General features: G+C 37.3%; 1 protein-coding gene across 1 annotated transcript; it reads right to left on the reverse strand.

Annotated features, from left to right (window-relative positions):
- On the reverse strand, nucleotides 1-27,557 carry LOC110154902 (unconventional myosin-VIIa). Its single transcript, XM_020918950.2, has 47 exons — nucleotides 27,500-27,557; nucleotides 27,069-27,094; nucleotides 26,608-26,709; nucleotides 25,900-26,052; nucleotides 23,905-24,089; nucleotides 23,275-23,396; nucleotides 22,418-22,560; nucleotides 22,059-22,172; nucleotides 21,832-21,985; nucleotides 21,671-21,747; nucleotides 20,737-20,856; nucleotides 20,207-20,349; nucleotides 19,915-20,125; nucleotides 19,022-19,157; nucleotides 18,250-18,422; nucleotides 17,424-17,564; nucleotides 17,200-17,358; nucleotides 17,035-17,127; nucleotides 16,854-16,948; nucleotides 16,151-16,235; nucleotides 15,800-16,018; nucleotides 15,058-15,267; nucleotides 14,257-14,469; nucleotides 14,104-14,184; nucleotides 13,798-13,937; nucleotides 13,587-13,713; nucleotides 13,334-13,453; nucleotides 13,073-13,246; nucleotides 12,132-12,359; nucleotides 11,309-11,476; nucleotides 11,116-11,233; nucleotides 10,238-10,364; nucleotides 9,979-10,145; nucleotides 9,417-9,598; nucleotides 9,236-9,345; nucleotides 8,756-8,910; nucleotides 8,204-8,357; nucleotides 6,464-6,619; nucleotides 4,153-4,258; nucleotides 3,287-3,400; nucleotides 3,115-3,202; nucleotides 2,933-3,042; nucleotides 1,858-2,043; nucleotides 1,094-1,210; nucleotides 940-1,023; nucleotides 747-866; nucleotides 1-419 (listed from the first exon to the last, which is right to left on the reverse strand). The coding sequence occupies exons 2-47, from the start codon at nucleotides 27,084-27,086 to the stop codon at nucleotides 324-326; spliced, it is 6,294 nt and encodes a 2,097-aa protein (XP_020774609.2). The 5' UTR covers nucleotides 27,087-27,094; nucleotides 27,500-27,557; the 3' UTR covers nucleotides 1-323.
- Nucleotides 27,558-27,865: the final 308 nt, after the last annotated feature.

Below are 27,865 nucleotides of genomic sequence, written 5' to 3' on the forward strand. Positions count from 1 at the left end.
AGTAATGACAGTGAAACTTTAATGTATGTTTGAGCAGTAAAAATCATATACAATGATCTTCCCCTTCAGAGTACTGGAAATTACAACTAACAGTATTTGAGTGTAGAATTTCAAGTACATATGAGGTCTTTTTTAATTATAGTTGTATTATGGGATGGACTGTGAGTATATTCTCAATCAAAACCTTTTTAAGTTTACCTGTTTCAATAACGTACCGTACATTTTCTTCTGTGCTCTGTAATATAATATAACTAATATTACTTTATAGCTCTTAGCAATTCTGATGAAAATAAGTGAATATATTTGTCGTGTCTGATGGTCGCTCAGATGTTGAAGCGTGGGTTCCTGGTCTGCACAGCTCTTCTCTCTTTCAGATACATGTTCACATAGGACGTTATGAGGTCATCCATTTTGTAACCCTGAAAATAAACAAATATTTCACTTGCTGTCCATATTTGGGCACATGAGTCATCTCACAATCAAAGTCACAGCAGAACTTAAGTGTAATAGGGACTATACTATTTCAAACAGTTCAAATAGTAGAGTACTGAACCTTAATAAGATGTAATACTAACATTCTCTAACTTGTAATAATAGTGACTAATAATGAATAGTATGAAATGTACAGTAAGAGCAATACTTAAGAGCAATTCACTCTGTTTTTATTATATTTAATAGTTACATTTTTGTAGCAATTTAAAACCATAATTAAACAATTTTTCTAACCATATATGACATAAACTCACCAGTGAGGTTTCACACAGAAATTTGCTGCCTTTGACCAAGTTTCCAACAGTCATATGGAAATATGTGCTGCCACTGCACCAGTTAGCAATCCGGTTGAATGGGTGATTAGCAAGAACCTCCTGCAATTTAAGTAATATATGTTTAAATGGAACAAATTGACAAAGATCTTTTTACATTTTTATGTAGCATTACCTTTGTTTTGGGGTGGATAATCGTTAGACCCTGTTTACTGATGGCTATTCGCACAATATCAGGAAAGTTTGGTTCAGATGTTTGCTGCAAAGATAAGATAATGGTTAAAAAAAAGTCCCTAAAGAGCAACTGTAGACTTAAAAGTATGAGTTACCTTGACTTCAAAGAATGCACAGCCAAATGTGGGCCAGCGGTAAACCATCTTCAGAAATGTAACCTTGGCATCGTCCACCGTCACACTTCCTTGTTTGTTAAAGGCAGCACCTATAGTCTGAAAAAGACCGAAAATATTTTTTTATTGAATTCTGATCATCAAGTTAAGTGATTTTACATAAAAGTTGGCTTCAGCATAAGCTTGTGTTGCGGCCAAATGCTATGCAAATGAAGTGTACCATGTTCAGCGGGGTTAATGATTTCCTTTCACTGCCTAAAGCAAAACAGCGCACAGTGGAAAGGTCAACCTCTTAATTCCATGCAAAGAACTTAAACTGAAGCAAAAAATGTTTGCTTTTTGAGTTTGTCTTGTCTATTAGAAAAAAACTGCTGGCTTGACAGTTGTCTGTGTTTAAATATTTATGAAAATTTTATGCAATTTTGAGCCATTGTTTTGTTGCTTTTATTTATTCTACTTTTATTAAACTAAACTGTATTAAAAAGTAAGATGTGCATGTTGGAATAGAACTTGAAATATGTCAAATGAACATCGCAAGACAGTTCAGTACCCGACAAGTGTCAATTCTCCAGTTCTTCCATTCATACTCTATGGCTATGGCTCTAATTTTACCTTATTTTGAAACCCATGGATAAGTTAAATGAACATTAAGTTTTTTCAATATCCAGCAAATGTCTAACACCCATACATTTTAGTGAGTTATCCCATATTATATTGTGGTGCTTTTCCTCAGTTAAAACACAGACCTTTCTCCATTCGTTCTCAGACATGGTCTTGAGCTGGTCTGCAGGCACCAGCTCCTTCAGGATCTTGGGAAGCATCATTAACTGGTTTCTGTCATTGTTGGATTTTATTCTGAAAAGCAGAGCCGCGATAGTGACCATTTCGTCTTTGGTGCAAACGTGATAACCTCTCAGGTACTTTGGCATCTCCTGGGAAAAAAAAATAAAAATGTATGTTTAATTTGGTATTCTTTGTTTTGTGGTATTACTTAACATTATTTATTGGAACACATTTTTCACACAACAAATTTACAACCCAGTCAGTGGGTATGCTATAGGCACAAAAGGGTGCACTGCCTGGATTTTTAGGTAAATACAATAAGTCAAGTCAGTTCAGTCATCCTGAAGTGGGACCAAGTTGTTGTTTTGCAAGTCTCAAGTAAGTCTCAAGTCTGAGTCAAGTCCCAAGTCAAATACAGGCAAGTCCAAGTCGGGTCTCGAGTCACTGGCACATAAGTCCAAGTCAAGTCCAAGTAGTCTGCTTCGAACTTCAAGTCATTTCAAGTTTTTAAACCAAAGCACCAAATATAGCTTAGATTGTACTTGTAGAAATGCTATTTCTTTCCTTTTTAAATGTTTTTACAAGATCTTAGTGTGAATCATTACAGTCAGAATAGAAAATATTCAGATTTAAAAGTGCTTAATAACAGTTACTTTGTTGTGTAGTCTGCACTGAAATGGGAAGGTCATGTTCTATGTAGTTTCCTCTGTTTTATTGTATTGTACTGCATATTACTGTAGTACATTTGAGGATACCACATCACAGTACTTCAGTTACATCCAAAGTAAAAACAGAGAAGTGGGACGGACATGTTCCAGTTTGTTCCTGTAAAATTAACCTCTGCATGTATCAACTGTTTTCTAAAATCATATTTTTTTTTAAGTAGAAGCGTCAAATCTCAAGTCGTAGGGCTCAAGTCCAAGTCCCAAGTCACTGAGCTTCAAGTCCAAGTCGAATTCCAAGTCTTAGTCCATTTTATCAAGTCAAGTCTCGAGTCCAAGTCATGACTTGCAAGTCCCCACCTCTGCACCAAAGTACCTGAGGGAAATGGAAGATCAGGTCAGCCTCGAGGTCTCGTCCCGGGATCACATTAAACCAAAGCTTCCTCATGAAGAAGACCAGATAGGAGATGGTGGAGGGTCCAGCCGCTGCATGCACACACATACAGAGTCAGAATATGGATAAAAATATAAACATACATATTCAAAATGACACTGTACCATCTCTGATCCTCTTGGCTCTTTTGGACCAGTCTGTGATCTGTCTGAGGCTGTCGAAGAAATAGTCTGTCTCATTCAAACTCAGGACCTGTAAATGTTCAGTTAGTAAATTCAGATGCTTAGAATTGATTCACAATAACGATTACACCAAATTAAAGTACTTTCAGAGTACCTTGTCATGCGTCTTGACAAAGAGGCTGAATCCATCCGCTGAAGCTAAATTGAGTTTTTTGGCAATGCTGTGTATTAGGTCCTTGATCTTGGTGTTGGTGTTTACTTCAAAAATCTAAGAGAATAAGAGAATCTGATTAAGTTACCATTCTAGTATGAACAAACCCCAACCAAACTGACTCTGGATCCCCCCAAACTGCAGTCCACCTATGTTTTGGCAATTTTTATTATATTTTAAATTATTAATATTCTATGCTTTCATGTGTACGCTTTGTGATCAAAGGTCTAATGTATTGGAATAATGGATATTTTGCTGTTTTATGAGCTATGTTATAATGTTGTTTCCTCATCAAAAACAGACCCAGAGTTGTGTTTTGTGTCATTCACATGTTTCACACAAACCTGCATATTTAGGCATATTAGGAGAACACAAAACACGCCACCTTATCATATCATGTGGTAATACAGGAAGTGTTTGTTTTGCAGCTTCAGTAGAATAATTTGAATGATTTCAGACCAGGAATTGCCCGTCTCTACTGAATAAAAGGTAAATGGTAGCTCTTAACTTGAAAACTACCATTACATGACATCAGAAGTTGGAACAGAGCATTTTGACCCTTGGAGATGTAGACAGACTAATAAGCATGTTTGAATGAAACAAAACACAACAGCATTATAACTTGGCTAAAAACTCACTAGAGTAAATTTTGCATATAATAGGATCTTTAATTTTTTATGATAAAACATTAAATAGTTTCACTTTTGATGTACAATGTGGACTTAATCTTTTTTTTTTTTTTTTTTTTTTTTAAGTTTCATACATCTGTTTGTTTCATATGTCTGTTTGTTTCATATATGTGTGCGTACCTCGTCTGTGTCATTGGGGAATTGTATTTTGTGGAAGATCTGGAGACTATTCTGTTGAATAGCTTCCACCTCGACCTGGTGAGGAGGCAGCTTCCTGGGCTCCATCCTGAAACACAACATACAATTCTTATCTATAACCATGATGTATGATTTATCTCTTTGCTTTTGATGTAATTTTATATTAGATAATTTCCTCGTATAATATCGTATCGTATAATATCGTATCGTATAACATCGTATAATAGCACAATTACAAAACATAATGTAACAAACACAACTTTCAGCAGCTTTGTAAAATTTGCTGCCATATTTATGTATTTTTCAAATCCATATAATTATTCCCTAAACATAAGACAGTGAATGCATTATGAAATACAAAATCGTCTTTAATTTTATGGGTTTGCACGCCTTAAGTTCTTTCTCCTCTTTACTCCCTTTATAAGATCAATATGTCATGGTGCATAAAAATACTTATAGCCTGCAGTCCATAGGCTTAGTATAGTAAATGGCTGTTGGTGTGAGTGCAATGACTGCCCTTATGTCCTTGGGAACAAAGAGGAGTCCAGCCATGGTACACTGGACTGGGGGGGCCTCAGTCACGAGCTGCCCATGTCTTTACCCACATCAACAACACTATCACGAGGCTACTCCTGTGCCATAGAGGGGGTATCTCTCTATTCACTAATGCTGCTGGTTAATGGACTTATGTTCTCTGTCAGATCATGAGTGTTTATTTGTGTTGAGTTGAATGGCGAGGCCTACAACAGAACAGTGAGCTAGCAGTTAACATTTCATTTGTACTGACTGAACTACAACTAAAAATAGGATGATTTGAAAGTGTTTGTCCCTAGTTTACAGTTGTTAAAACCTACTTTGCTTTTTAATCCTTAAGAAGTTGTTTATGGCAAAGATCTAGTTCTAATCCTAATTTGATTCTAGACCTAGTTTAGCATTGGGTTAGATCTATATACTATATCTTTGATATTGCATTTAGGCAGTGGTGTAGTGGGGATTTTTTAAGTGAGGGTACGTGATTTTTGACGTCATCAATGTGATTTTTTAAATGCAAAATTATGTGGAATCATGTTATTGACAATAATGCTGTTCATAATCACCTACAGAGCATAAATCATAGACTACAACACATGACTAAACCAGAACTAAACCAGAACTAAACCAGGACTAAACCAGGACTAAACCAGGTCTAAACCAAGACCATACCAGGACTAAACCAGATTTAAACCAGGACTAATGTTGGACTTGAGAATGAGAGGGAGAAACCAGAGTCCGCAGAGTAGAGTGTCAGCAAAGCGCGATCGGGCACGGGGCCAAGTGGAGCTCTGCACTGTTCTTTTCTCCTGAGGTCACTCGACGGACAATGCAAGTGCACCTCCAGGCCTGTCCCTATACAGTCCTGGATCAGTTCTGGCTTAGTCCTGGTTTAGACCTGGTTTAGTCCTGGTTCAGTCCTGGTTTAAGATAAGATAAGATATGCCTTTATTAGTCCCACAGTTAGACCTGGTTTAGTCCTGGTTCAGTCCTGGTTTAGACCTGGTTTAATCCTGGTCCCTCATGTCGCAGGTCACAGTACTGCAGATATCATGAGCCTATGCAGGTTGTTTTCACCATTGCCAATAGCTCCGGTTTTACATTCACTGTAAGTTGTAGGCTATTTTACATTTGTTTGTTTTTTTTATATCTCATGTCAGGAGAAGTAGGTGGAAGGTACACCCCTGCCATTTAGACCTGGGGCAGTCCCAGTGGTGACACAGCATGCAGTTTACTGGGAAAAAAGTAAAAGTTCATTTCAACTAGATATATGCAGTTAATTATAATAATACTTAAAGGGGACATGTTGTGTGGTTTCTCCTCATCATTAACTTACTTATAGTTCTTTTTCCTTTAATTCATGCATGTTTGAGTAATCCTGCATTGCCCTGCATTTAACTGGGTGCTCAGAAAATGTCTTTATAACCTTTTTGCCGGCTATAAAAAGATACATGAAAATCTGATGCATCCTATGGTAAAATGCCGCTTCTCAGTTGTGTCATGTCACACAGGAAGTTAGCTAACCTGTTTCTATTATTAAGCAAGTCTATCACTAGTCTACTGACTGAATGAACAAAATGCAAAATCATTACCGACTTATCATACCAAAAAAAAAATTGTAGCAATGTAAATGAAATGTATTTTCTGAATTCTGGACAATGTTATTTTATAGACATATTCATTATTCTGGTGCTTCCCTCTTGTTGACTTAATTTGTCTTTGTCTTGTTTTTATTGTAAATTATTCACCCATACTGTCTGACCTGAGTGAGGTTTGCATGCGCTGCAGACAGTCAGAGGCCAGTGTTTCTCTTCGTCGTGTTTCTAAAAACTTCTGCGCATGCTTGAGGAGGGACTGACTGGGAGGGAAGAGGCCACAGCAGAGCCACAGCAGCTGCCAGCCCTGCTCCAGACTGAACCTGTGCATACAACAAATTGGAAATGACTGTTGACTTGTTTCAAATAAATATATGACCTGTATTTATAGACACATAAAAAAAAGAGCCAAGTTTCATTTCATCACATATTATTCGCATATTACAATAATATTGAATTACTATACTGTATAATGACACTTCTCTTTCTATTGCCTCTATTGGCACCAAAGGAATAAAGGAATCATTAAATCATTTAGACCTGCAGAATCATAAAAAAGTTTAATTTAAATAAATGTATTAAGTTATCTATATCCATCTAAATATTTATTTCAACTGAAAGTATACATTTTATGTAGATCAAACATACAATTGTCATGATATATTAAAGCAGATCTATTATGCAAAATAGATATTTCAGAGCTTTTAACCATGTTATAATTGTTCCTCTTTCTCATTTACCCCCTTGAAGCTGTATTTGGAGTGATGAAGTGCATGTTTGAGCAATATTTATTAACTTATTTTCAAGACACCATATTGCCGATGAATTCCTGTTTTCACTGGCACCAGCTTACACCTATTGCTCTATACTTATTTTATTCATCCATCCATCCATTCTTCCGCTTATCCGGGGCCAGGTCGTGGGGGCAGCAGTCTAAGCAGGGACTCCCAGACTTCCTTCACCCCAGACATGTCCTCCAGCTCCTCCGGGGGGGCCCCGAGGCGTTCCCAGGCCAGCCGAGAGACATAGTCCCTCCAGCATGTCCTGGGTCTTCCCCGGGGCCTCCTCCTGGTGGGACATGCCCGGAACACCTCCTGAGGGAGGCACCCAGGGTGCTCGAGCCACCTCAGCTGCTTCTCTCGATGTGGAGGAGCAGCGGCTCTACTCCGAGCTCCTCCTGTGTGACTGAGCTTCTCACCCTATGTGTAAGGGAGCGCCCAGCCACCCTGCGAAGGAAACTCATTTCAAGTGCTTGTATCCGCGATCTCGTCCTTTTGGTCATTACCCAGAGCTCATGACCATAGGTGAGAGTAGGAACGAAGAGCAAAGAGCCTTTCGGCTCAGCTCCCTCTTCACCACAACGGTAAGATACAGCAACCGCATCACTGCAGACGCTGCACAGATCCGCCTGTCAATCTCACGTTCCATCCTCCCTTCACTCGTTATTCTCCAATTTTATTCTCTTAATCAGTGATACATGTAGGAATCGGAGGCATTGCGTAATCATTTTGGTTAAAAATAAAATAAAATCTGCCACTTGATAGCATGAAATGCAGCTGTCCATAGCAGTTGCCAACTCTTTGTTGTGATGACATTTACTGTGATGTCTACTTACATTGGGCACCACAGTTTTCTAACGTGGAAGTCAACAGACTTGTTTATTTTATTAAGTTGTTTCAGATGAATATTGCTATTTAAAATATAGTATAGTATATAGTTTACATTTAGAGCTTCTCAGTCCAGTACCTTCAGATTGAAAATTACTTCTGAATGGCAGCTGAATACATCAGTATAAGATGACATACATTTAATTTAAGTCAACATGTTTCTTTTCCAGTGGCACAACAGCAGAATGCATTGCCTGTATGCTAGCTTGTATTATGGTGTATCTTCAGAGTAGGACATACCGGTTGTTGTTGCTGGTCATCTGCTTCATGATCTGGCAGTAGATTTCATCCCGGAGCAGCTCGTACTGAGTGGCCGGTCCAAAGATCTGGTCTGTGAGATCCAGGGGACTCTGGGTCTGTTTGGTCGGATAGTCCCCCATGTACTTCAAGATGGGTACACAGCAGTCAAGGGAAAATATTCAATTATAATATTTGTCAGTTTTCAGTATCTAAGGAATGAGGTGTGGTGAAGTGTTAAATGCTGATGTCTGGAGAAAGACACTTAAGACAGAATAAACCTTTACTAAGTTATTACTTAAGAAATAAATGAATCAATGACGTTAGATAGAATCATGTCTTCATAGGATAGACTTAGTATTTTATTTTATATATGGTGTTATTTGTGCTTGTATTGTATTGTCTTTGATATTGCTATAGACTTTCATCTGACTGAAGTATTTTTAAATGTGCTATATTAATTAACTTGTCTGAATTCACAGTGCACTATATTTCCTTGTACATGGGACCACATAGTAATAAATGTTATCTTCTTTATGTATACTGCAAGGATATCAGTGAAGGCGAGGCAGGCTTTGTGGCTGAGGTCAGAGTTTCCGATTAGCTTAAGGAGCAGAGGTTGTCTGATGGGCTCTCGGGAGTTCACCCAGAGACGCTCGGGAGCAGCGTTTCTAGAGATCACCTGTCTGTTTACATCTTTAGCTGGTTGTCTGTTTGAAAAAGAAAGAAATAATGTTCTTTTAATAATGGTGTTATATCAGACCTTTTCCTTACTATTTAAAAAAAAAAAAAGGATCAACAACACTATTAAAGTTAAAATATTTCTTAAATTCTGCATGCACTCAGAAGTAAAGCAGCCTAAATGTAACTAAAGACATTAGTTGGAGAGAATTGTCCAAATTGTAAAGTGAAAAACAAAGAAATGCAGAGCCATTTTTTTACTTCAATATACAAAACATAACATAAAACATTATCACATTTAATTCTATAGTATATGTTATATAATAAAATTGCAGAGAAGAAGAGGGTACAAACCTAAAATACTGGATGGAGTATTCTCGGAGTGTAGCTGGAGCTACTCTCTCCACAGTTTCTGTCTCAATGTGATTGCTCTTCCTTTTATTCGGAGGCAGATTCAGGAGGCTCTAAAAGACACATAAAAAAATTATGGTTTTGTTCAAATTTGCAATTTAGAAAACTTGTGTTGCTTGTTTACCATGATTTCACTGGTGGGTTTGGTGAGTGTGGGTAAAACTAGAATAGCTTCTAGGGGCACAGCTCCAGTCTTTCCTGAGCTTGCATTCTCCCCCTTAATCCAACCGCGCTGCTGTGAAAACTCATTGTCCTTTAATATGATAATCAGCTCTCCTTTTTTGAAGCGAAGGAACGTGGGATCATCTGTTTAAATGCAAAAAATCAAGTTACAAATACTCTAAGATGGGACAGTTTTATGGAGATTTTGATGTTGCCAAAGAGGACATGAGTGAAGAACAACCAATAAGAGAAGTATTATCATATCAAACTTTACATAAATGGCAACATAAACTTAGCATAAATGGCAAATCATAAAAATTGGGAATTAGGACTTTTATCATGTGCATCATTACCTTTACAATGCTATAAATCAAAATATTATATAAAATATTATACTTCGAAGAAACAGTGTATTGTGAGATAACAGAGGATGAGGAGTGGCTAAAATGCACGCCGATTGTTCACTTCTGGTAAACACCCAAAAATTAAAACAGATAAATAAATGGTGCAGTTGTGGTTCAGACCTGTACTGTCCCCATCTCTCAGAGCCACAGCGTACTGCGACCTCTCTGTTAAACCACTGAGGAACATGGTGACCAGCTCTGCCATGTCATCTACCCTGGATCCACTCAGCGTGAAGTCTCCTTTCAGGGTCACCAAACTCACATTTTGCCCTGTGCCTTTACCATCCCTGGAAATAAAAATATATACAAGCATTTTAGATTTTTTTCATTTCATTATATGTTTTCTAAACTATTATTCTAGACTATTGTATTTTATTACTTCATGACGTTGACTGCAGTGACTTCTGGGTAGGTGAGGTTGAGTAGTCTCCTTTCTCTCTCATCCAGGAAAGTGATGCCCGTCCAGTTCACAGCCACTATGAACTTGTTCTTGGGCATAGTAGGCCCTAAACATTTTTCAAGTCTGTAAGTACTCAAGGCATAACTTAAAATGTGTCAGTGGTCACATCACATGCTTTCTCATAGTAAGAGAAGACACTGGGGAGATGTGGGATAGGCTTGTACCCATTGTGTCATAATTTCTGATGTCTATCACAAGCCAAGACAAGATCTATCATAGATAATTTTACAAGGCAGATAACTTTTAATAAATGAGAAAATAAATTATTACTTCAATCATTTTAACTGCAAGTTACAACTCATAAGGAAAGAGCAGTAATATATACAGAGTTCCCACAGCCATGGAAATCCTGGAAAAGTCATGGAATTTTGTAAATTCAATGAAAGTTTTGGAAAAGTCATGGAATTTTAGTATATCTTTCACGCAACTACAGCGTTCTGTTAAGTTATCATTAGGCTATTATAATTATTTCTGAACGTGCGCGCCTTTTGTTTAAAAGAGATGGCAATAAATGCACTGACAGTATTTTGAATGTTAAAAAACTATAATACCAAACCATAAGGTGAGTGGAAAGAGTTAACATTTCATATTTAGTCCCTAAATTTTACACATGTAGGGTGCTGTAAAGTCATGGAAATTTCACTTTAGGTCATGAAAAAGTCATGGGAAATTTTTGAAATTTTGTCAGTGAAAAGATTGGGAACCCTGTATATGTCTCAAAGTGGTTTCAGATGGTCAAAATGTTTGGATATTTTGAGCATGAAATTAATGTATTACCATGTTAAAACGTTACCAACCTGAGAGCTTTACCACCTCAAAGAACCTGGAGAAAAGCATTGGCCACTTTTCTCTGGCGTAGTCCACCATATCGGCTTTCACCTCCTCAGCGCTCCGCTTTTGACTCAGGAATGGACTCTGAGTAGGATAAAAAACATTATACTTAATTCTAATGCTGTTTAAAACCTTGCATCTGTTTGTGTGAATGTGTACCTGTGAATGTGCTGTGCTGACCATCTGTACCCACTTGGCCTCAGTCTTGGCCTCCAGTACAGTGTTGTTGATGCAGTCCTGAATAGCCTCCTTCACCTCGGATGGGCTGCTCTGTGAACCGTGTTGGATGTACAAATGTTTGGCAGCCAGGTCAACCAGATCATCTTGCTGTGAGAAAAAGAAAATGATGCAGTATGTCAGCAAACAACAGAAGAATACATTTTTTTTATTTAAATTTTTTTCTTATTTGATGGAAAATAATATAAAAACATTTTCATAAAAAATGCTCATCAAGGTGGTAAACCATTGTGTTTTATGATTCAGTTTGTATTCTAATTTTTACCGGATTCTTATTTTATTCTGAATACTTGATTCAAACCTTGAGAATTACTGAATAACTACTTGTCTACTTAGAGATAATATTTATTTGTCTATAATGTTCTACTCTATGGCATTAGACATACAGTATGTATCTACATGAGGACAGGAGGCAGTAACAGACCATGTTACAGGTCACACCTGTGCAGAGGTGATCCCACACACAGCAAGAGCATATGCTTTTCAGGTTGTTTTTGACCAATAAAAATACTTGCAATTAAATATATGTCTAAAATGTAAAGCTTTACTGTGAGACATTCCAAGCAGTTCAATGCGATAAGTAGGTGATGAAAGACCCACCAGAAAAGTTATATAACACACCTTTAACTAAATGGGAAAGATATTCACTGTCATAAATAAAATAATCATAATCAAATCATGTTGAGCCACACAGCTGAACTACTGGAGAACCGAATTAGTGCTATAACACAGTCCAGTTGAGTACCTTGGGCGTCTGGTACTCCCCAAACTTGAGTCCGTGTATGATCTGTTTGTAGATGAGGTTGGTGCTGACATCGTCTTGGGTGCAGTCGTGCCAAGGAGTGAAGATTTCCTTTCTGAAGAACAGCCTCCAAGGGGCGTGCTGCTCCTGCCCGCCCCTGCGCTTCACCTCCTGCTCACACTGAGAGATGGCATCCATCAGGTGCTCCCGACCGCTGCCCAAAGCCCTCACCTGCACCGGATATAAACAAGGACAATCAGAAATGTACAAAAAGTCTGTAGCAGTTTTGCAAATATGGTTAACACTGCTATATTTTAACAATACAGCAGGACATCAAATCAAATCATATATAGCACATTTAAAACTGTATCCGCTAGCAATAAGTGTATCTGAGTCTCTAAAATAGTGCTATAGGAGTAATATGAATTATTAATATGAATAGTACTTTACAACAATCACTATGAGTCAAGCCAAACCCCTTAGTCAAATTTGCAAGGGAAAAAAGAAAAATATTTAAGTGCTCCTAGAGAAGTACAGTTAACGCATTGTTATCATAAACGTTAGTATAAGTAAAATACAGTCTACAGTAAATTTGTGTGGTCACAGTACTATAATTTCAGTAACAAGGAATAGATTTGATATTCAAAACTGATTTTGATGCCACAAATAAAAACACTATTTATTTAATAGTGGCCTTATGTCTGTGTAATCCCTCAGTCGTTCAGGTAGCATCCATAGTGTTCCAAGGGCGTATATTAGTCTATGTGGTCTCATACTTGTTCTGGTATTTGTTCTAATACAGCTCAAGTTCATTCCAAAACTATTCAAGACAGGTTAATTTCTGTCCTGCAAATCTGACTTTTTTTATTATCAGTACCTGCTCAAATTAAATGACTATCTACTATCAAGTAGATTAAAGTACATAAGTTGTAAAAGAGGCATACCTTTTCATAGAGAGCCAAATAGAGAGAAAAGCCAAACGTATCCTCTAGTTTAATTTTGTTTGCGACCATTTGGCAAATCTCTTTGGAAGTGGAGGCTGAGTCCACTGATAGGGTCATACAGCGACCATCCAGCAACATCAGAGTCACCACTATGGGTTTCTTTGTCTTCGTCGCCTAAAAGATTTAATAATAGCCAATATTTAATAGGTTAATAAAATATATAAATTATTGAAGGTTAATAAACATTTAAATTTCTCAAACCTGTAGCTCTAACCAGGCAGGGGGCTCTGAGCGGACTCCGTTCAGGACAGTGCGTTTCAATCTCTCAGCGCAGTACAATGAGTAACCAGCAGGGGCAAACCTGATGAAACTTTGAAGGTACTGCAAAAGTAGTTTTAAAAGTTTGTATTACCTGTCTGTTTGATTTACTGGGTTGGCTTTATTTGATGCTTTTAATAAAACATTTAATCAAAACACTGATTTAAGGTGTAACATTACATAGATCAAATCTTACTTTGCTAAACTGTTCGCTGGGAGGGAAAATGCCCAGACATAGAGACAGCAGGATCCACCCTCGGAAATAACTGTTTCTGTTGTTATTTTCATTGATCTGTTTACAGATTTGACAGTAAATCTCATCCCTTCAACAGAAAAAACACAACAGTATTAAAAGTATATACTGTACATATAAAGTCAGTATAAAGATGTGTGAGATTGTAGCTAACCTCAGGTCACTTCTGAGAATGGCGTATCTCACGATGATGTGCAGCTTTTCCAGAGAGGTCAAAGGTCTGTCCAGAGTGGGTCCTTCTCCAATCAAAACATCAACGTCATTTTGACTTCTTGAATCTTTCCTTTGACCCCTCTGAAAGAAAAAAAAACAGTTATAGCATGAATGTATAAATAATTAATGCCTAAATGAATAATAAGTACTTAATATCTCATTCAAGTTGTGGAGTAAAATTAAGGAGCAAAAAGCAGGATTTTTATTGCTTTTTTTTTTTTTTACAGTACTGTCCTGCTTTTCTTACCTTATCCACTTGGACTGGGTGTTTTGGTTCAGGCAGATCTCCCATGAACCTAAGAATGATCCACCATACAGTAAGGGCAGCCTGAAACACAAAGCACTAATATTATACACACAGTTTCCTCTTAATTATATATTTGTAAATATTTTAGTTTACCGTCATATCCCCCTCGTCCTCGTGGTAGAGCAGTGGTTGCCGGAGCCTCTGTCTGATGTGCGTGTCTGTGGCTGCTCCTTGGAAATACATGGAGGCGAATTTGGAGAAAGAGTATTCATCCAGGTCATCATAGTCGTCTTGGGCATCGTACTCCTCCATTGGCTCGTCATCTATGTCGATCTCCTCAGAAATCAGCCTGGTGCGCTCAAATTTCTGCAGGATATAAATTAATAGAAAAGGTTTAGCAAGATTTAGAGAAAAAGCAAATCTCACCAGATCACCAAAGTTAGGTAGGGCTGATCCTGATTAGTACTTGGGTGGGAAGCAGCTGGGAATACCAGGTCTCATAGTGGGGTGGCACCAGTGCAAACTGTGTTGTTTCCTTAGGTAGGACAACCTTCAACCTTTTTGTCTGTTATGAAAGTGGTGAGTGATTGGTTGCCTTGCTTCCTCACCTCTAATAGTGGACTCCAGGGCAGCTCTGGCTACGGTGGTGATTAATTAATTAATCTGTTGTAATGTGTATTGGGTGTCTATTTAAATCCAAGACATTATTATAACTAGGTTATATACTGTATGGAGGAGGAATATTGACTATAACATGGATAGACAATGGGAGGTAAAGAACTATGTCTCAGAAATATATTGTATAGCATATTGCACCTCTACTAGTACTGAGCTACTGGTATCACTACTGGGGTTAGAAAGATCAAAGAGCAGACATGAAGACCAAAAGATAATATTGATGGATTTAGCATACGCAAATATAAAAATAGCTGTTGTTAGAGAGGAAAGAAGCACCTCGAATCCGGCCGGTGCCTGCCCCTCCTGCCCCCCGACCACACTGGGGAGGAAGCCAAAGATGCTGTCGACCATCTCCTGCTCCGTCAGCTTCTCTGACTGCGACTGCTCCTCCTCTTTACGCTTCTGTCTCAGGACCTCCTCCAAATGCTTCTGCTTCTGGAGGATCGCCCGCTTCTCAGCCTCTCTCTCCTTAGCTGACATTTTCATCTGAAATAACATTTGTGGAAAATATTTTATTAATTTTTATTCATTAAGGTTGCATTGTATAAAGTTGTTAAACTTGATTTTGATAGCCAAGAAAATACCACAGTGATAATAAAATATATAGATCAAGACCATTTTAAAATTACTGTCTACAGTTTGTCTGTATAACAAGATACTAGTTTGAATATTGATTAGTATAGATATGTCAAAAAACTATAGTTTTGGGTACCTGTAAACCTGCTAATTAATGTACTCTGTCCCATATTTAATAAATAAACAAACATAAACATCTGTATTTCTTCGCAAACCCTCATTTAATGTTTATTGTAGTGTTTTATGTGCAGTGCATATACAGAATTTATCCAAACTATAGACTGAACTTTGAGCACTTTTGATGATCTGAATGACTGACTGGTAAGGTGGAAAAGGGTGTTCCAAGTGCACAGTATATAGTTCCTTCTACAGTAAAACCAAGTTAGTAATACTACTCTAATCACAGATCTGTCATAAGTTAGACTTTTATGATTGAACTCACGTCTGTTTTCCTTTTCCGTAGAGCCTTCCGGGCCAGGGCTCCGCGGGTGTGGGCTTGGAGAAGGATGACAGCATTCCTCTTGCGTTTCCACTCCTTTCGGGCCAAATATCCTCTGATCTGTCTCTGAATCAAGATGGTTGCCTCTCGTTTCTTCTTGTACTGAAACTGCAGCTGACGTGATCGCGCCTTTGCCTGGAGCCTTGCAAAACCCAGTTTTACCTACAACAATGATGGTAAGGATGAGCAGCTATAAAAGAAACAGTGCATCGACTATACACTGACTAAGCTCAATATTATGATCTGTCTATTTCTCTGTTGTTGGTGTTATTATTATGTCTCTATGTAACTTACGGCCCTGTAGAGCTTCCTTCCTTTGTGTCCTCTCCAGTATTTCTGTATGACAAGAGCTGCTGCCCTTTTTCTTAAAAACGCTTTCCTAAAATAAGAACACAACAAGCACATACAGATAGTTGGTGACATGTATACTATTGGTGACATGTGTACTATAATATTGGCTGTTTGTTTATTTGAATAGGAACATATATACAAACAGACAAACAATTCAGTAATCTAATGCAGGTATGACAGTGTTTATAGCCAAGGCTAATTTGCAACACAAGTCCCCAGAAGGGCTTTTAAAAATGTTCACTAAAAAGCAGTGGGATTGTTCCATGAAAAAGCAATAAATATAGTGAATGTATCAAGTGGGTCAAATATCAAAATATCATGAACATACAAATTCACACACTCAGATTTCAGTCTTTGTCATTCCCCTCTCTCCTCCGCCCTCTCATTCTCTCTCTCTTTTACAGGTTACACATGGTAACATGTTTCATAGTTTACACATGGTGACATGTGCCAGGATTTTTAGTCTGTTTTTTACAGTTCAGTGATAGTCTTAATGTGAGGAGGTAGAGAGCTTTGTTCCCTTCACTGAGAAGATAGTCTTGAGCGAAAGAAGTCTTACAGAAAGCGTCTCTGCAGTCCCGCTGTGCTGTGATTCAAGTGGACCATGTGGTATTATTAAACATAGGTCTTATTATCAGTACTGCACCTGTATTTGAAGCCTCGAAGAACCTTCTGAATCAAGAGAGCCTTAATGTGTAGTGAATCCATTCGCTTCAGTTCAAGCATAGTGTCATGGAAGTCCTAAATCACCAAGATTAAGATTAATATAATGTAATATATGGACTGCTTATATATTTTATAACATTTTAAGTGATTTGGTGCATTACTTTGAGGAAAATCTTGGTCTTTCCAGTTTTCCAGTCACCTTCTCCAGTGAGCATAGCATGACAAATGCTTTCACAACATTTCTGCTTACTTTCCTATGACAAAACAACAAAATATATATACAAGATATATATTTAATTACATAAATGTGACACTGTTCAACCTACCTTTTTGGGATCACACACAGAAGAGTTGAGCAGGACCCTGTAACGGTCCAGAAACTCGGTGAAAGTGTACCGAACGGGATAACCAGCTTTACGAATGCGGATAGTCTCCATCATCCCAGAGTATCGCAGCTGGCGCATGCACAGGTCTCTGTCAAACAGCTGAAATGAAACACTGTAAAGTTAAGTTTGGACAGTTTATGAAACATACTGTGTGTTTTCAGTACCATGGGCTTCTTGAAGTCGTTGGGTTTGATGCAGCGGATGAAGTACGGCTGACACACGGTGAGAGCCTTCATCAGAGAGTCCAGAGACTGACGGAACTGGAAGGTCAGAGTCAGCACACGCTTCTTTCCATCATTCATTTGCTGTTAAAAGAATATACAGTAAATTATCTTTTTTGTATGATTTTGTATTGGAAGAGTCAGTAAACATCACTAAAATTGTGCTTTTACATTTCAAATTAATAACCACTGAATTAAACTTTATCCTTTGTTGTGTTAGATCTGTACACATCAGGGGAAAATATTATAAAATAAAAACAGTTTGCCCTAAATCGATATGTATCAATTTGCAAGGTGAATTGGTCTGGGTATTGCCAAAGAACACAGTGGCAAGATGTAAGAGGATGGGGCTGGAGGCCTTAAATAGATTCATCAGTTGATGATGTCTTATGAAATTTTGTATTAGCTGACTAATCATTATATTTAGATTATAAGAATTTATATGGGAGAAAAGCCGAAAGGAAAAGTTAGTGAGTGAGGTATTTTTGGGTATTTATGTGTAAAAAGGCAGATTAAACTCATGATTCACAATTTTAATCTGTCTTTATGTTGTTTTCTAGTACTTTTTCTGCATAAATACTAGGGATGCAACAATAACGGAAATATCGTGATATCGTAACAGGAGGGACTGAATCATCTTTGTAGTGTCTATTGAAATCATCAACTATACTCCTTCCCTCTTCTAAATACCCAAGAACCTTCTAATTGTACTGCATAATCATACCACCTGGTTGAATCATGTGTGTTATAGTTCTCCACATGTACTGACCCTGAGGCTGCTCTTGCTTGCGTTGATGATCATCTTTGGGTTGGAGCTGGATTTGGTGAAGCTGGTGGTCGACAGTTCATTCTGAAAAATCTGTTTGAGAAGTTTGTTTGTCGAAGTCTCCACCATCTGAATCAGATCAGAGCTCAGGGCATCACGGTTCTTCTCCAGAAAACCTACACAGAAGAATAACCTGGATTATTTATAATTTAAAAAATTATAAAATGACATTTTTGCTCTATAAGTCAGTGTTCAAAGCAGTGAAATCTATTTATTAATTTATATTAGGGCTGGGTATCATTAAGAAGTTGCCAGTACGATACATATCTTGAGCACAGGCCACGATACGATATGTATCTCTATACAGTCATCTTACGATTCGATACGATATATTTCAAATCAATTTGATACGGTTCAATAAAAAATAATGGCAAAATCATGGCAGTGATACTATAAGTCTTTGTTAAACCACTTCTTGTGCAAAATTCATATGAAACACAAACATTTTACTCAAAACTGTGAAGATGTCAAATGTGTCACATAAACGAGTTGCCTTCCTCTAAACAAGTCACAAAATTGTAGCACTGTAATAAAATCATTTAGTAAAATATACCAAAAAATACTCTTGGCGATATATCAATACAGCAGCCTACGATACTGATACTGTGTCATCACATTAAACGATATGATATATTGATATTTCAATATTTTTGCACACCCCCAATCAATATATTATATTTGTATATTTCAGTAAAGCAGACATGAGAAGTGGTACCTTTAGAGTCATAATACACCTCTCCAGCAAAATGTTTGACTCCAAACTGCGTCTCATAGTTGTTTTTTGGAGGGAGATAAACCCCTCCTTTTCCATGGACTTGATTCATCTTTTGGAGCATGGTCGTATCTGTGCCCTGAAAAAAAAAAAAAAAAAAAAAAAAAAAGAAACATTAAAATATATGCTATAAAATATCTGCCCCCAGTCTAACACTATATTATTCTCAGCATTATCTTGTCTCTCACACAACTAATTCCATGTCATCTTTCACTACATTTATAAATATCTTCCTCTCGGTGTCAGGCTGCCAGTTCAGTAGCCTTCCATCCATTAAAGGTCTTATATTATGCAAATATGTATAAAATACATGTTATAATGCTGCTATCTCCTCAGAAATATACCTGGAGTTGAGTTTTGTTTCATTCACATTTTCTCTAAAGCTCAAAATACTCCACTGTTCCACCTTGAGATGTCATGTAGTGGTAGTTTTCAAGTTAGCAGTTATCTTTTACCTTTACTTCAGCAGAGATTGGCAAATCCAGGGCTGAAATCATCCAAATGATTTTACTGAAAGTGTATGGGTTTAAAAACACAGTGGAACTCTTCCTGTATTGCCACATGACATTACAAGGTGGAGCTGAGTTTTCAGTTTGACAGAAGAACATGTGTGAATGAAACAACAAACAGCATTATAACATAGATCAGAAAGTAGTGTAATATAGGCCCTTTAATGCTCATACGTCCCACCAAATCATCTACATCTGACTGCATCTCCAAAATAATCAATTGAACTGATTCCTTTTCCTGAAAATCCTTGTCCAAACCATCTTCTTGTACTTTATAATTGGACCCATAATTACAGTGTATATTACAGTCTAAACAAAAAGCCTGACCTTGGGGAAACTGCTCTCCTCATCAATCAGAGACAGCATGTTCATTGGTTTAGTGGCCAGTACATCTAGAGTCTGTTGGTTGTCCTTGTAGTCAATGCGCTCCCAGACAATGCTTTCTCGGGCATATTCCTCTTGCTCTAGTTTGAAAACATGCCTCACAAAGAACTGCTGTAACTGCTCGTTGGCGTAGTTGATGCAGAGCTGCTCAAAACTATATATTTAAAAAATAATATATGTGTTATATTGAAATAAATCTTTCTAATATGACTTTATATGAGGGCACAGTATGCACCTGTTGGTCTTAAAGTTTTCAAATCCAAAGATGTCAAGGAGGCCGATGGAGTGTGGGGCCCTGTCAGAATCTTCAGTCTCCGGTTTGTAAATAACTTCATTAATTTTATTCACGATCCAAATGAACAATCTGCCATAGATACCCTAGAAAAGATGAGCAAAAACATTTATTTAGAAACATAATCTACAAAGTTACTAATTTGTCATCAACTGTAACATACATGTAACATACAACATTAGAATGCTTTGAGAATATATTTTTCACATTTGAGTTGATTTATACTTAGTAAAATAAAGAAATACTTGATATGTAATAATATTGTAAAGGTTGTGATACTGAATGTTTGAAAAGCAGTTGATTTAATTGTAGATGTAATTTATTTATAGCTGATTTTTATCTATCAAAGTAGTAAATGATTTCAGATTCTTTGTAACATATTTTTGTGATATCAAGCTGCCTTGAATCCAAATATGGAAAGAAAATAACATTTATATTAGATGATAATTTCAAATATTATGAATAGATTTTACCTTGACAAAGGCGTCCCTGCCGTCCATGGCTTGTGCAGATGTCAGAGATCTAGTCACACATTCTCTGTTGGTCATAAATGAGCGCTCGGTCAGGCCTTTCCCCAGAGATTTGGGCTCCACCTGAAACAACAATGCAAGAATTAATTAATATTTCATTTAATTGTGAACAAAGAAGTCATAGTAAAACAAATGTCACATTGTTAAAAGAAACATGTGAAGCATGTAATCTATGCTTAGAAACCCATATATGAGTTATGTTGAAATAGGGGTGGGCGATATCGGCAGAAAATAATACCTTGCACTAATACTTTGCATTATCTTGATAACGTGAATAGATGCGAATGGGCCACCACAAAAGTGATGAAATGTTTGGCAGATTACACTAGACCTTTCAGCTAATTTTATTTTTAGTTAGTTCCTTTTACTGTCACTTTTAGCTATTTTATTTCAGTACTTTACATTCTAATTCTGCATATCTTCCACAGACTGTATAAAGCCAGGCTAGCAGTTATAGGAGCGAATTTGGAGCGGATTTCCATATTAGGATAGAAATGTATTTACAAATAAAACGGCAAAATTAAAATGTCAGGATTATGTAGAGTGGGTTGATACAGTATGAACTTTTTAAGAAGAAAAAGATCACGCTCACTGCAGCAGATACGGAGAGAGGGATGACAATTTTTCAATGTAAAGTCAATTAGAGCCACAGTTGATGGAGCTGGAAGCATCCCCATGTTCACTTCATATTTGTAACGCGGAGGATAGCGGGTAAACTATGTCGATTTATATTTACGGTCTGTGATATCTCTAGGAAAACAATAGCGATATTATCAATTTTTTTATATATCTTTCACCCCTACATTGAGTGTTGGTCAAAAGCTTTTCCTTATTAACATTTCTGCATTTTCAAATTAAAAAGAAGAGTTTGAAATACCTCTAAAAGTTTTCCAGCCATGTTAAAATGTGATGATTTCTTGATGTCACAGCCCTCCAGGTTATTCACAATAGTGCCTAAAAGTACACAGGTAAAATCAATGCATCAAATGTTTGCATTGTTACAAGAATCGCCCCAAACACTCCATTTATAGTCTGTACCCTCAAAGCGGACATTGCCGAGATGAAGGATCGCAGCCAGTAATTTGGAGATTTCCCATGAGTCATTTTCAGAAAACATGAGGATTTTGAGAGCGGAGCGGAAGTGTGCGTATTCCTTTATGTCGTCACGGCCCTCACAACTGGTGCACTTTCCCTAATAATGACAACACAGAGTTAAGAGTTGCATAATCAGTCATTTAAGATAAAAGTACTACCGGTCCCTGTACCATTGTGAGGTAGTTGTACTCAGCGGCGCTCCCTAGTGACAGACTCTTCTTCTGGTCGGCCGACATCCCCATCAGCATGTAGTAGAAAATGTGGTAGTTTCTCTCCTCAGGTGCCTGGGTAATTAAGTATATTATTATCAACATACATTTACATTTACATCTGATTTCTGGAGTTATCTAGTTCAAGTTCTAGTTATTTGATTTCATAGGCCATGTAAATATACCCAATGTTAATTAGTGATGTTATATATATATCCCTCTAAATGTATTTGGGTTTGAGGACTACAATACACCCACTTCTTGGTTGCTTATGGGACTTATGTAATGTTGTGTATGTTTTGTGGAACAGTTCTCTTTACCTGATGACAGACTCTGGACTTCTCGAGGAGATACTGATCTATGCGAGCTCCTTCGATGGCTCCTCCCTGAGTGAAGTTAATGTCAATATACTTCCCAAAACGACTGGAGTTGTCATTTCGGACAGTTTTGGCATTTCCGAATGCTGAAAGACAATACAGATTAGTAGGGGTGTAACGATATCCAAGTCTCATGATATGATATCGTCACGTATGAACCTCACAGTACGATATTTATTGTGATATCGTGGGAAAGCTCTCGATATGTTGGGGAGGCTCATGATTAGAGATGTAACAGTATCTAAATCGGTATGATATTTTCACGATATATACATCTCATGGTACAATATTTATTGCAATATTTTGTGGAGGCTAGCAAAACTGTGAATATGTGACTTTTTCCTCTTAAAATGCCTTGACAAGACTTAATCCAAATAAATAAGACTCAAAAGTTCTTAGAATTGTTATTTCTTCATGTAGTCTACACTGAAATTGCGCAAAGGATCATGGTCTATGTAGTTCCATCTGTATTTTTTAGTTATTGCTGCACCATAATTATTCATTTAAGCAAAGAGTAATTTGATATATTGTGAGGGCCCACGATCTTATTGTGAGAATGCTGACAATACAATATTTCGATATTTTGGTTACTGTTACATCCCTAAAGGTTAGTGGACAAAATCTATATTTTTTAATTTATTGTTTTTATTTGTTTGTTTATTTCATTCATAAAGTATAAAAAGACATTAACAGTGTCAGTGTTGTCTGCCCGCTTTTCCCTTTTTCAGACAATACACTGATAGTTACTTTAAAACATTTCAAATCAGTAACTATCAGTAACATAAATTTCGATGAGTTACCTTCCAATATGGGGTTTGCCTCGAGTATTTGCTGCTCGATCCAGGAGTGCTGACCGCTGACAGCTGCTAAGAACTGCAGCATGAGTTTAGTGCTCTCAGTTTTCCCTGCACCAGACTCGCCACTGAAGACAAAACGAGACAAATTAAGACAAAGCTGAATTATTTGAATATGTTTATATTGTGCACATGATAGAGGCCTAGAAAATATTATCATGCAAAATTACACTCTTGAGTTTTTCATCTTTAACAGTACCGTAACTCAAAGGTGCACTATATAACTTGGAGGTATTATTATTATTGCTTTGAATGTTCCACAACATGGCATTAAACTTATCTTATAACAAGCAGGTGAGATCTGTGGAGAGGTGTATTTTTAAGCAATAAACACCTCTAATTGAATAAAGGCAAGATGGATATGTTTAATATCATACTATGGAACATGCTGGAAGTTGGAAAAGTTGAATAGTACATATTTAATTTAAAGTTCATTCCCTTTTTTGTTTGATCCTTCATTCATTGCAAAAATATTATCTGATTAGTGTTATCAAGAGAATCCAAAAAGAATATTAATTTTGTGTATTGTCCAATAAGTAAAGCTTTCTCCTTAGGATTATTGTCCCAGCCACTCACCTGATGACGCAGCACTGGCTTTTCTTGTTCCTGCGCATGTTGAAGAAGCAGCTGTCCGCGATGGCGAAGACGTGGGGGGGCAGTTCTCCGAGGCGCCGGTCTGTGTACATGTGCACGTAGTCTGTGGTGTAGATGGGCAGCAGCTGGTACGGGTTCACTGCCACCAGGATAGAGCCTGTGTATGTCTGAAATGTACACACGAAGAAGAGATGCATTCAAAAGCAAGTACACAGGTGGCTGTCACGAGTTGTATTTACGTTTACATTTACTATACATATATTGTTGTAGTAGTAGTTTTACATTGTCAGGTTACTTTTACTAGAGTTATATTTTTTATTGAGTAATAGTATGAAGTAACGCTCTTTGTTACTCTTACCAATTTGTTGAAGTGCTGAAGTGACAAATGGTTAACTATAGTAAATAATTTTAAGATTTTAGCTATTATTACACCACATACTTTTTTATTTGTACATGAGTAATTATTCTTAACTATTTTTCTACTTGAGTAATACTTAAAATGCAAATTTGAGTTTCTGATCATGAGGGAACACATCAAGGTAGTGATTCTTCTATAAAAAAAGTTGTGTATAAAATGCTTTCACCAGCACTATACAATACTCATGATTCAAACTAGATAATTCCTGATCTAGAAAAAAAACAAAGCAATAAATAAATAATAAAATAAAATAAAAAGAGAATATGTAATAAATCATGTTGTTTTTTTCAAGTACATGCCATTACCCGCTTATAAAACTAGGAATCTTGACATACAAAGCAAAGCCTGTCCTAGAATATGTAACTTCAAGCATCACTATATTTTTACCACAAAAAAATCAGGATTTATAATTGGTGAGACAGTGGACAGATTTAACGTGTGGCATAAAACGCTTCTTTAAACAGAACCACATTTATCTCTATGGAAACAAACAGCCCAGTGATAAACCAGAGTCCAGAGTCCGGGACACACAAGCCTGAGTGTTACCATAGCTTTATAATAGACATCATAAAACTAGGTCCAGGATTACGTAGTTAAGTCCTGGGTTAGACCTTTTTCTTGTTAGATCATAATTTGTCAGGGCTCAATTCTGTTTGGACTTGGTTTAGAATTAGTTTAGTCATGATTGTGTACAATATTTTTGGACTTAACAGTAATAGTTAGAGTCCAATATTGTAATCCAGGCTTTAGTAAAATGCGATTGTTTCCGGGTTTAGTCATTGTTTAGATTTTAGACTGAGATTAAAGATGGAATTTACATGGATTAAAACCTGTTATTATCTATTTGGTTGTAAAGTGGTTTTATACTATGATGAGTACTCATCACAGATTAAAATAGTATCTGAATTTGACCCATTTAATATCTGGTTGAGTCCTACTTAAATCCAAGATGCATGCGTGTTCAGTTCTGGTTGAATCTCGGTGTAGTCCTAGTTCAATCCTGGTTTAGTCCTGGTTCAGTCTTGGTTCTGTCTGAGTCCAGTCCTGGTCTAGTCATGGTTCAGTCATGGTTCAGAGTTGGTTTAGTTCTGTTTCAGTCCTGGTTCAGTCCTAGTCCAGTCCTGGTTCGGTCCTAGTCCAGTCCTGGTTCGGTCCTAGTCCAGTCCTGGTTCAGTCCTAGTCTAGTCCTGGTTCACTCCTAGGCTAGTCCTGGTTCAGTCCTAGTCCAGTCCTGGGCCAGTCCTAGTCCAGTCCTGGGCCAGTACTAAGCCAGTCCTGGTTCAGACTTACTTTGGTCCTGGTTCAGTTCTCTTTTAGTCCTGGTTCAGAGTTGGTTCAGTCCTCGTTCAATCCTGGTTCAGTCATGGTTCAGTTCTAGTCCAGTCCTGGTTTAGTCCTGGTTTAGTCCTGGTTCAGTCCAAGTCTAGTCCTGGTTTAGTCCTGTTTCAGTCCTGGTTCAGTCCTGGTTCATTTCTAGTCCAGTCCTAGTCCAGTCCTTGTTCAGTCCTGGTCCAGTCCTGGTCCAGTCCCAGTCCAGACACTTGAGCAGGATTACGTACATAGATGATGCCGTCTTTGTGGCGCACGAGCAGGTTTCGGAGCAGTCCAGCCTCGTTCAGATCCCCCAGTCTGATCATGTCGTCCACACCCTTGACGGAGGTGGGGTGCATGGGCCGAATCAGACCCTCCTTCTTTTTGTTGATCTTATGTTCCTAAAAAAAGACAATCAAGAAAGACGTCAACCATAGTACAGACCATAAGTACTCAGATAAGACCATGCTTTTTGATCTTTTTCTATGAGTAATTCAACCCTATTTTCTTTCAGACAACACAATGCCTTGGCCTTTATGTTAAAACAATTGCTGCTAACTTTAACCATGAGAAAGCAGTTTGGTGAATTTATTAGAATGAGTGAAGAGGCTGTATGGGGTGGGCTTCCTAGATTACCACAGGATATGGTAATGACTCCAACATGACACCATAAAACACCATAAAACAGTAGGTATAATTTAATAGTATTTAAATATGATAGATATTTTTGATTACAGATAATTGTTCTTCATTAGTCATTTTAAATTGTTCTTCACTGGTCAGTCCTGGTTTTAACCTTGTATGGATCTGGTTTTGTTTTGATTCTATCCAAATTAGGACTTGATTATGTCAGACTTTATTGTACACGGTTTAGGCAGTTGTAAATCGTAGTCGTGTCAGATTTTTGTTAACCACATTCAAAAGCTGTAAACTACAAAGAGGAGTGTTAGTTTTACCTTTCCTTCATCGTCGATCAGTTGAAGTTGTCCAGTGTCTGTGACTTTGACTTCAGCTCCTATGGGGATCTCACTGCCTGTGTCCACCCACACAAAGTCCCCCTAATAATAACAAAGAATATATTATTATTATTGTATGGCATTTTAATCATTTGAATGTGTTACTACAAAATAAGATTTGCTCATGTTAGTTTTCTGTTGAAGGCAGCACCACTTTTTTCATTATTCAGTTACAGGTGGCAGTTACAGGCTTGCCTCTCTTCAGATCTGACCTGTAATTTGACCTGGTGGCATAACCGGCATGTTTCCATTGGTGATGGATAAGTTTAAAGCCATACTGTGGAGCATTTTAGGGTAAGCAATAACATTTCGATCTCCATGGAAACAAGCAGGAGGCTGACCTTCCATCAGAAAAGTATATACTAGTAGTGCATGTTTAAAATAAGCTGTAATGTGCTTACCTTTGACAAATGCAGCATGGTGACGCCTGCGGGAAAACATAATTCATTAATCACTGGATTGAAAGTCAAAGCAACAAGCACATAAAATACGTATGTAGTAACATTACATCATCTCATGACCATTATTTTACTTGAGTGAACAAATGATGGTGCCTATTAATATGAAAATTATATATGCAAAGTAACTTTAGATAGCTGTGGCACATTTGGATAACAGTGCTCACCACCGATAATTTTTCAACATTTCCAGTTCTACTCAGCATTTACTCGTTCACATCGTATAACAACAAGATTGAACGAATGAATACCGCTCCCCATATTTCTGCCGTGTATTATAGCTGATTTCGATGAGACATTTCAGATATTAATTAAAAAACTAGCTTTCTATAATATTTAACTGAAAATACTCAATGCCAAAAACTTTAACTTACCTAAAAGTGGTGGTTTTGTGTGGTGTGAGCGTGTGCTGTTGAGGAGTCTTCTGAATGAGGACTGAAGCAGGAAGCATTAAGCCGCCTCCACTTTATGGTACTTTGACTTTGATCCTGCAAAACTGAAGCCACCCAAAGAGACTTAACACAAGATTTAACCTGAGATAATGATCAAAATACTATCATAAATATGACTATATAATGTATGTGAGTATAGTGCCCAATTATATATGAAAATTATAGCATCATAACATACAAGTAGGCCTAGATGATCTAATTAGCAAGTTTAGTCTTAGTTTATTCTTGTTTTAGCTGTTCAATAGACCTGGCTTAGTGCTGATTTAGATCTTTCTGTAATGTTTCCAT

The sequence above is a fragment of the Boleophthalmus pectinirostris genome, unplaced genomic scaffold, assembly GCF_026225935.1.
Source record: "Boleophthalmus pectinirostris isolate CB_2022bp ecotype Guang Dong unplaced genomic scaffold, ASM2622593v1 HiC_scaffold_7, whole genome shotgun sequence".
Taxonomy (NCBI): Eukaryota; Metazoa; Chordata; class Actinopteri; order Gobiiformes; family Gobiidae; genus Boleophthalmus; species Boleophthalmus pectinirostris.

Bases quoted from the DNA above. Each gene is read 5' to 3' on its own strand.
- LOC110154902 (XM_020918950.2), bottom strand. The intron at 14,470-15,057 runs GTGCTTCTTTCC...TATATCCTGCAG, and splicing joins AGGCACCGGCCGGATTCGAG to AAATTTGAGCGCACCAGGCT. The intron at 8,911-9,235 runs GTTTGTACCCTC...TTTTTCAAACAG, and splicing joins TACTCCATCCAGTATTTTAG to ACAACCAGCTAAAGATGTAA.